The 10671-nt window shown below is 32.9% G+C and overlaps 1 protein-coding gene across 1 annotated transcript; it reads right to left on the bottom strand.

Annotated features, from left to right (window-relative positions):
• Positions 1 to 236: 236 nt before the first annotated feature.
• LOC132165935 (cyclic nucleotide-gated ion channel 1-like) lies at positions 237 to 7295 on the bottom strand. Its single transcript, XM_059576651.1, has 8 exons — positions 7212 to 7295; positions 6620 to 6722; positions 5151 to 5544; positions 4434 to 4646; positions 3284 to 3564; positions 2494 to 2605; positions 876 to 1145; positions 237 to 773 (listed from the first exon to the last, which is right to left on the bottom strand). The coding sequence occupies exons 2-8, from the start codon at positions 6697 to 6699 to the stop codon at positions 237 to 239; spliced, it is 1887 nt and encodes a 628-aa protein (XP_059432634.1). The 5' UTR covers positions 6700 to 6722; positions 7212 to 7295.
• Positions 7296 to 10671: the final 3376 nt, after the last annotated feature.

Raw genomic sequence — 10671 nt, 5'->3', positions numbered from 1 at the left:
ATCAAGATGTTGGAAGTGGCGACCATTATATATAGAGGACAAGGTACAACATTGAAAAACTAAATACATCATACATTCAGCAAATAACAGTCTGTTTGTTCATTTCCTAATTATATCTTCACCATTCAGAATTCAAACAACTAGCAAATTAACTCTATCGATCACCGAGAAACCAAACCAGTGGAGTATACAACTTAATTAACACAAACACCTTCTGAACAAACCAGTATTGCTTTTCAACAACTTTTGGGAGCACCATCTTCCAAAAGTCTGCTAGTACCCTTCTGCTCAGACATTTTGGGAGAATTTTCATTCTTATTTTCCTTACCTTGCGGCCGGAAAACTCCTTTTACAAACACTTTTGTAGCTTCTGCTGCTCGGGTATGCATGGGAACTTGCATGGGAGGTAGATTTTTCAAGTCATTGGCTGTCAGAGTGAAGAGTTCAACTTTTAATTGGGTTTTGACAGTTTTGGTGGAGATTGGGAGCGGTATTTTGTGTGAGGGGGGGTGGTTGAACCTCCACTCTAGAAGTTCTTCTCCGTAGAGATCAAATTTGTTAGTAATAGACTCAAGATCAGCGCTGTCACCATTCTCACCATTACTCTTTTTGAAGCACCATACACTGCCTTGCGTGGTGAAGACCATTGCAGTAACTGGTTTTCCCTCCTGGATAATTTCCAAGTCCTCAGTGTAGTACTTCGGCTTGAGAGATTCGCAGATCCGTTCGGCCAGCAGATTTCGATCACCTTGATTTTCAAGTTTTTGAACCGCCTAGCTTGCAAACAATCGAGAACAAGTCCAATATTATACAAATGATTATTTATATGAGGTTACTGTATGGATATATTCAATTGTAAACAAAAAAAGACTCACTTTTTTAAGTAAGGGTAAACAAAGATGGTGCTTAATCTTTGTTACAAGATCTTTGGAAAGATGAGAGATGAGTTTGTCCATATCAAATTCTTTGTTTTCTTCCAGTCTCTGTCGTATGCAGCTGATGATCGACTCTTTCATATTGTGAGGGAGACTGTTTCTAGCCATCCAGGACTCTACTTTTGGTATTATAAGTCCCATTTCACCTTCAATCTCCTCCAACCTTTTAGCCTTATTAGCTCTCCTCTCAGTTGCCATTTGCATCAATGTCTATTGCACAAGTTTGGTTTATCAAATTACAGAAAAATAATGAATTTAATTATTTATACTAATTAATTAGACGCTCATGGGCCATGGGATGCCACCCCCATTTATCATATTAATTGTAAACAAATGTTCACGCCAGGAGGACTGATTTATCTTGAACAAATTAAAGAATCTTCTCTGTCAAGAAATAAAGGGTATAATTTTATAAATCTATACTACATTTAAAAATTGTTTTTTATTTTTTATATTTAATTGTTTCACTAATTTTTATAAATACTAATAAGTACTAGAACTATTAACCATACACGTACCATAGAACGAAATTGATTTCTCAACATATTAATTATTAATTGTAAGAACTAACTTTGTGGGCATCATAAATGAATTTGTGTCCATAGTACATAGCATCTCTTGCATAAGCATTCATATGTAGGCATAACTTTAGTTTTTAACCATTACACTTTGATTGTGTAGGGGTGGCATAGGGACAAATTAAACTAAGAATTTAACTTGAGGGGCCGGATTGTATAACAAATTTTTTTGAGGTGCCAAAGTAAAAAAAAAAAAAAAAAAAATGAAAGAGAAAATATTTTTTAAACATTGTGAAGGGGAGGAGGATCCGAGTACTCAGTAGTACTGATATTAGAAATCAAAATTAATAGTCTTCCGAGCTTACTTTAACCCATAGGGGATGCTACGTACGCTAAGTTGAAAGTTGAAACCAATGATCTTGCAGCCATACTGTACGTGGCCGCTACAAACAAATTTGGCGACGATGTAGTGGCCATCAAACAAATTTGGGATATAGGGATCGATCGGTCGAGTTGCTCAAAATTCCGACCATTCTATTCCAATTTTGGTCGGACTTTGGTACGAAATTTAATAGAGTTGGTAATTCAAGTATCTAAATAGCCTTAGATTGATATCACAATCTAAACCAGATCTTGTTAAATGGATGTTTCTTGACCATTTGAAAAATCATTATAGATTTGTTGTTCAAGAATGACAAAATCAAGATTAGGAGGGCACCAACATTAGTCATGGAAAAGAAAGAACAACAAAACAAAAGGTAGTTCTGGATATTTTGGTGGGTAAGTGTGACAAGCAGCTGCAACAAATGCAGCTTAATAATAATAAAGGCCTTAACAAAGATAAAAGATGATAAAGTAGAGAAATTTTTTTAAGTTGGCCTTTTTTAGATTCTTTGTCCCAGTACTAATTTATAGCAAGTGCATGTCCTTCTATTCTATGCATACAGAAACCATCTGATCTGATTCTAATAACACACCTAATTATATGTATAAGGGTTCGGAATCTTAAATAATAATAATAATAAATGTCGAGAACTAACCTGGGCATTACCGATGAAGTACAAAAACAGCAGCAAACCATATATTGAAATAAAAACCGCGAAGCAATTTTCCCAGAAATATGTACTTGTTTGAAGGTTTTGACCAAGAGAACTGCAAAAATTGGAGAACTATATTAATATATGAGAAACTAATAACATAATTAATTAATCAATGTGTGGCAGTCGACATTGCACAAATTCTGTTTTTTTTTTTTTTTGTCATGTTCTTTGAATATATGGTTCAACAAATGTGTGCAAGAACACCCGAAACTTTTCATCACAAAGAATGTTTAACGTTTTTGGGGTTTTCTTAGTGATTTGAGGACTTCTATATATATATATATATATATATATATATATATATATATATATATTTTGGGTATTACTAAAAAAATTTCAAATTTATATTATTTCCTTTTTTAACTCTCAGATTTATTTTCTTTTCTTTTTAAAAAAGAATTTGTAGCATGATGCATGTACGTAACTCTCCACCCCAATGATACACACTATTGTTCACTTTTGACTCTCCTGAACCAGACTTTCCAGGAAGTTACCTATCTTAGTACTACTCTCACAGAAGCATGCTTAACGGCAGAGTTCTGATAGGTTCATTGACATCACGATTTTAAAACACGTTGTTGTCAAGAATTATACAAGTATACATATAAGTACATTTCCATCCCCATACCTAGGCAAGGTGAGACACGACACATGACACGCTTATTGATAGGAAAAAACAAACACTTAAAACAACCATACTGGAGTGACAAAGAGTCTAATAAGTGCAAACCTCAAATTTCGAAGGCCCCACCATAAACAATACATAATCTTTTGTAGAATATTTGTGGACGACACAATACCAGATTCAAGAGCGTTTTGGAATATTCCAAAATCAAAGAGCGTAGTATTTGGTGGGTGTATAGGGCAAGCACCATCTAAAAATGCGTAATTTTCTAATGAATTGCCACATTTAAAAGAACTTGGGGTACATCCGTGATCCTTTTTACAAGCTTTGTGCCAGCAAGCCGTTTCTCGTTGGACAGAGAAAAAGTACCAAAGGCCACCAAGTACCTAAAGCACCCACAAGACTATTAAAGATAAGTAAACTCTGCATATATGCTAGGAAAAAAGAAAAGAAAAGAAAAGGAAAGGAAAGGAGAATACTACTTCCACTTAAAAGCAAAATGGAAAAAGTAGTAAGATACTAGATGATTTTGAGAAGGAGCTGGGTTCATAGGGAGTTGTAGTATTTAAAAATGGGGATTTTGTTGCGGTATTTGTTTTGCTAGACTGATGTAGTTTGTAATGAGAATGTTATAGTTTTTTAGAAAATTTATATTTTTGTATTTCTCAATTTGCTTTGAACTCAAGTTCTGAGGCATAAACATGAGTGTTGTAATCTATATTTTATTATACTGGATCGGATTTGTTATGTAATATTTTTTAATCTATACTTAGAAGTTTTTCATGCATGTAAATTTGACGTTTACTTGTGTGTTGCTCTCTTGATGCTTAATTAATTGCTTGTGTGAATTTTTCTACTTATTATTTGAATCATTAATTAAATGCACACAGTAGTTTGGCCTTCCATGATCATCGATCTATATATACCTGCCGCAATCCAAGGATTATATATAAATGCTTGAATAATGCTAATTACCAAAGCCTCACAATTCATCATAAATGGAATAGGATTTTATCCATTTGAAATGAAATGGATAGTATCCATGGTCATGATTTAAAATTTGTTTTTCTAACTGTGTATATACACAAATATTAACACATCTTTTAAAAAAAAAAAGAAAAAAAGAAAGAAATAATGTATAACTCTAAATTAGAAAAATCCGTAAAATTTGAGAAAAACGAGACTTATTAAAGCAAAACTGTAATAAGAATAAAAAATAAATAAAAATAAGTTAAGATGAGATAATCAAACTTACATGGCTGGCAAGGATATATAAAAAGATATTGAATGCCACTTCAATCCTTCTTTTATAGAGTTTACTGGAACTTTTGATATGTTTTTTCCATGATAGGTAGATTCGAAGAACTCTTGGCACATATTGCAGCAGAACAAAGAGGTTTATGACCTTCCTTATGTCCAAAAAGTTCAAGCTTGTCGCCATTTTTGTATAAGTAATTGGAACTAAAACCTGGACAAATTACAAATAGCATGCGTAAGATCTAGTTAATACAGGGAAAGAAAAATCTGAAAGAAAAAAAACCCACAAACCAAATTGCTGAATTATCTTTACTTCATGCAACGCAAGCCCCTTAATTAAGTGCATACAAATAATAAGCAAGAGACCCAAATTAAGTTGGAGTCACCGATTAATTAAGGTTGGCATATTCAAATTAACAATATTCTCCGCATGCATCATGACTCACCTATTCAAGCTCTTGGGAGAATGCCAGTGTGGAATTAAGAAGATATTCTCAGTTACTTCAAAGAGCTTTAGAGAGGAGCCAAATAAAGTGAACATCAATAGCCGAAAAGCCCTTTTGGAGTGGGAATGAATCCACGTATCTTATGCTCAAACATAGTGTAATATTACTATGATAGATTAATCCTCATTGCATATATAGTACTTAAACACTTAAACTTGAAAAATAAAAAATCATTGAAAACAATTTTGAAGCAGAAAGGTCTCCTTTACCTGTGGGATTGGAAGAATAGCAAAGATGTCAATTAGGAAGTTCTGCCTCAAATACCTCTTTGTTATTTGCCGAGGAGCTAACCTAGTTGGTTCATATCTACGATTACAGTATCCCAAAATGATATTTCCAATATAAATCAAATCAAAGACAGATCGGAGACAAATAGCTGTGATCATTAATCTTTTATCTAACGCAAGACACTTCTTCATGTTGCCCTCTTGCTTGATCAAAGGAAGGTAAAAGAACAAAGGGTCCACACATAATATTGCAATTACACACGACACTAGAAATATCACATGCCACCTAAACATGAACTTTCCCTTTGGGTCAAGAATTGTCCTGCGATCAACTCCACCATCCTGGCGACCATCTTGCTTCTTAGTATCCGAATTCCTGATTGAGTAGAGTATAACAAGCAAAGAATAAGTTCATATTTTTATATCATTTTCTTTCTTCAACAGAGAGGCTCAGCATGTAATGTCACACCAAACACCTTGCTTTCTATTTACTGACTTATGTCAGTACTTTTGCATGGGACAATACTTTTTTTTTGTTTTTTTTTAAATTACAAATGTGCAACCACTTTTTCTTTGACGAATTTCGGGAAAAGTGGTGCTCCTTACTCCTTAGCATCACTCACTTTTTTTTTTTATAGGCCCATGGCCCATGGGGCTTATGCCACTACTAAATGATTGTATTGGGGTTTCCCGGCCTCGTTTTCTTCATCTTAAACCCCAACCCACCCAAAAAAAAACAATAGCTTTATAGTTTTTCAAATTGTTAAACAGTGTATAAAAATAGCAATATTATCTTCCAATAATAAAAATTTAGCATTTTAAATGATTTTAGGGTGGGGTAAAATTGTTAAATAGGCTAAAACTTTCCATCATACTTGGGGCCTGGGGGCATGTATAAGTTCAATAGCTATGCACAAAATTCCAATAACAATGGTTAATAAAAAGAAAGGTAAAAAAAAAACTAAAATCTAATATATAAAATAGTTTTAGGATATCTAAATCTGTCACAAGTAGCATTTTAATTAAGACTGGTTTTGTTGTTTAATATTTGTTTAATTTGATCCATCCAACGACCGTCACTATAGGTCAAAAATCAACCTTTGTTTGAATTTAATTAATTCATTTATAACATTTTTTTTTCTTTGGTTTTTTATCTTTATTCCATTTTTAACTATTATTTTCTAAGAGTGTTTTCGAAGTAATTCTATAAGTCTCACTTGTGTCACTCCAAAAATGAGGTGACTTTAAAAATCACATTTGATTAAAATTCAATAATGATCAATTACGAGTCAAATGATGTTTTTAAGAGTCACGTCATTTTTGGAGGGATACAAGAACGACACAAGTGAAACATGATATGTTTCACTAATTCTCTATGACAGTATATTTTTACGAAAACACGAGTAATGTTATAAATCCCTCTTACAAAAACACGAGTAATATATACATACCCATTCTCTTGCTGATGCTCAAGTTCACTCATAGTTGAGCTCGTCTCCCTATTCTCTTGCAGATGATAGCGTTGACTCATAATGTCCAAAATGAAGAATCAATCTAAAAAATTTGAAAATTGATTAGCACCATTATTCATCAATTCTAAGTGCAATCTCCCCATATTGTGCACCATAGGAATTTCTTCGATCAGGGCGGAAGCAAAAATAATTTTCACTCTAAAACTGTGCAGCATAAGACATGATAATGAATATATATATATAGATATATATTAAAAATTACTTTTACCAATTTCATTAGAAATGGTAAGACCAAGAAAACAATGCCAGAGGTAGATATTTAATTAGTAAAAGGAACCCCAAAAAAAATAATTTTTTTTTTTAAGAAACCATTATCAAACATTGCAATATAATATATATAGCACGTGGGAAGTTAAGAAATAATTTTTTCTTTTTTTAAAAAAAAGAAAATTAATATAAAAAGTAAAAAAATCCAACCCCGAGTGTATACTTTACTAGTTAATCAAGTTAAACTGATATATATGTACCTTATTTGTGTCTCCTTAGAGATTATATAAACAATGAAATGAACCCGATAATTAAACTCGATCGAGGAGAGCAACGGAGATGGGGTTTCTGGACAAAGCAAAGAGTGGCAGCAAATATTGGATTTGTTGTAGGATTTAAGACTACTCTGCATGCAGCTGCAACTAATAAGCAAGAGCAACTGCCGCGCGCATTTATAGATGTTTATTCGTTGATCTTCAAGTCTTTCTTTATTGTTTTTTTTTCACGGGCGTCCTTCGAGTCTTTCTGGGCAACTGATGAAAATTCGATGTTCATATTATATTACAAGGTCAAGTCAGCCAGACTAGACCAAAAGGAACTTGGCAACTTCCCAGCAAAATAATATGATTGAGGAATTCAAGAAAAGTACGTAAGTGATATAGTACTAGACATTCCCTCCGGTCTTGTTCTAGTATACTGCCAAGGGTCCACTTGATCAAAACGGCTGGCGGCAGCAAAATCAGAGGCGGAAGCCGCGGAACCACATTAGCTGGTGGTCCCCAAAAAAAAAAAAATATATATTTAGTTACTGTTTTTCTATATACACTCTCTAAAAGATTTTATATTTTATTCTCTATTTTATTTATTTTTTAGAGTTTTTTCTATTGTTTTCTCAAGTTGATATGATTTTTAAAAGAGGAAACTTTACTTTAGACCCCTGAACTACCATATGATTTGACATAACCTGAATTTTGAAATCTCTAAATTTGGATCCCTGAACTTTCAAATTCCAATAAATTTGAACCACTCTGTCAAATTTTAAACGTTAAAAGTTATACAATAACATTTATACTCCTAACTTTTTTTTAATAAAATTTCAAATTTTCCCTTAAATTAAAATTAAAATTTTTTTTTAAAAAAAAAATATTATTAAAGAAATCACAAGGTGACCCATGGTTGGGCCACCTTGTGACCCTTTTTTTTTCCCCCCCATTTTTTTCAATTTTTTTCATAAAAAGAAAATTGAAGGGTAATTTTTCTTTTAAGGAATTTTAATGGCAAAAATTGACAAATGAGTTCAAATTGATTGCAATTAAAAGTTCAGAAGTTCAAATTGAGAAGTTTCAAAGTCGGGGGGAGGGGGTATATCGAATCGCATGATAATTCAAGAGTCTAAAGTAAAGTTTTCCCTTTTAAAAATTATCATCGAATTTGAGATGAATTACAAATAAACTTTAATTTAATGATGATTCTAGAAACCGAATCAACTTTAGAAAAATAAAAAGATGGTTTTTAAAATTACTCATAGTGAATGACAAAATATATATATATATATTGACATGTCTGCACAAGAGGGAGGAAATGATTCGAACTAGTGACCTCCGCTTCGTTATGTTTGATTCCAGCCGATTAAGCTAACACAAAATTCCTAAAAAAATTATGAACTTTTTCAAAAAAAAGCATATCATTTTGAATAAACTGCACCCTGTGCATGCATAAGAGAGAAAGAGAATATGTGTATATATATAAGAGTGAATTGAACCTTTTAAAGTCGAGCGAGGGACCGAGCGAGACTAGGTTTTGGACAAAGCAAAGAGTGGCGAGGATCAGTGGACTAGCTTATTGTAGGGTTTTAGATTAACCTGTGAAACTGCAGATGCAAGTAGTCAACATTTTTTTGCTCTTCTATCTTATAGATATTTACTAGTTTAGTCAACCATTAACTATAATCTATCCCTCAAGTATTTCTTTAATTACTTTTCTTTCTTACCTACCGAACAAAGTTTTATTTATCCCAAAGGACAAGGAGTAAACACGGTCTTTAAGCCCCACAAATAGGGAGCTGTACGTCATTTTATCCCTCCAATAAACAGCTGTCATATCAATAATTTGCACAGCAGTAAATAAGTAATGAACAATAGTCTATCTAACAAGTATTTCTTTTTAATTCTTTTTTGCCTTTCTTAGTAGCCGATGAAATTTTAATATATTTCCAAATCACGTTGGTAAGCTAAAAGTGGCAGTTTTGTAAATTTGTAGTTTTTTTATTAGCTAGTACTGTAAACATGTACTGGACAAGTCAAACTTGGTGGCTTCCCATAAAAATAATATGACAGAAAATGCAATTTGGTAATAAATATTGCAATATTGCAAGTGGATTTAGATTGCATGTGACAAGTTAACCACTTTCTTCATTTTTTTACTAGTAGGTTATTAATTGTAAGCAAATACACTATGATTCCAGCTCATGGTCCAGGGAATAGGATCCTCTCCATTTCAAAATTCCTTCATTTTCTTCATTTAGTGCATTTTGAAGGGTATTGCATTTAATGCACTACAATCATTAAAACTTTTAGACAACACTACCCTTCAAAATACACTAAATGAAAGAAATGGAAGGATTTTGAAATGGATAGGATCCTTTTCCATGGTCCAGACATGCAACACTAATCACGAGATTCCACGACAATTGTATAATGTTCAAGGTGTTACTCTTTTCCAACAGCTATAAGGAGATTCTCCTCCAACGACTATATGGAACTTATTTTCTTGTGAACTCTACCTAACGGCTCCTTCCATATATTGCACAACGCGTATCTATTCATATGTACGGATATCCATTCCTTTCATATGTATGTATCATAACTAGTTCCCATATATGAGCACTTGTCATGTATAATGTAAGACCAACACTGTAATCGTATATTATAAATAAGACAATATGGACATCCAAAATATTAAAAGGAACATCCATTTATTTTCATGGTATCATAGTCAAATTAAGCTTACACAAATTTTTTTTTTCTCAATCAGTTTTTTTTTTTTTCTTTTTTTTTTTTATGGCTTCCTCTAGTGCTCCGAGTTTTACACTACCAAATATTATGCATATGGTTCAAGTCAAAGTGGAAGGTCCCAACAATTATATGAGTTGGCTTACTCAAATTGTTCCTTTGCTCAAATCTCATGAGTTAATGAGAATAATTGATAGCTCAGAACTATCACCCCCTCCCTTTGTCACTGACCCAACAGACAAGGAAAAGGAAATTGCCAACTCAGCTCATGCTTTGTGGGAAAAGAAGGATCAATTTATTCTCAATTGGATCAACACCACCTTGGCATAAAACGTGTTGGCAATAGTCTATGGGTTGACCACTGCACGCCAAGTGTGGACTCATCTTGCCAATAACTTTGCTTCTAAATTTTGGTCAAGATGTAACCAGCTGAAGCGAGAACTTCAAACTTTGCAGTAGGGTACACAAACCTGCACAGAATATCTTCGTGTAGCCAAATCCTTGGCTGATCAATTGGCAATCATAGGAAATAAAATTGATGATGAGGATCTTATTTCTTTTACTCTTAATAGTTTAAATTCTTCATATAATACTTTTGTCGCATTTTATTCCCTTACTACAAGTGATAAAAACTTAACTTTTGAAGATTCTCATGCTGAGTTGCAGACCCATGAAATTTTGATTGAAAATCAAAATTCAGCCATAACATCCGATGCTAGCAAGTTTCCTTTCTTCATTCAAAAACAAGTAGCA

This window comes from Corylus avellana, chromosome ca1 (genome assembly GCF_901000735.1).
Source record: "Corylus avellana chromosome ca1, CavTom2PMs-1.0".
Classification (NCBI taxonomy): Eukaryota; Viridiplantae; Streptophyta; class Magnoliopsida; order Fagales; family Betulaceae; genus Corylus; species Corylus avellana.
Note: the sequence above shows the minus strand (reverse complement) of the source record. Positions and strands in the feature narration are given on the sequence as shown.

What these genes read in the sequence shown, in the direction of transcription:
- LOC132165935 (XM_059576651.1), bottom strand. Translation starts at nt 6,699, where the DNA reads ATGAGTCAACGCTATCATCTGCAAGAGAATAGGGAGACGAGCTCAACT. An exon ending in CTATTCTTCCAATCCCACAG is followed by an intron (nt 4,647 to 5,150) that starts GTAAAGGAGACC and finishes TAATTTGTCCAG; the next exon opens with GTTTTAGTTCCAATTACTTA. An exon ending in TATATATCCTTGCCAGCCAT is followed by an intron (nt 3,565 to 4,433) that starts GTAAGTTTGATT and finishes TGGGTGCTTTAG; the next exon opens with GTACTTGGTGGCCTTTGGTA.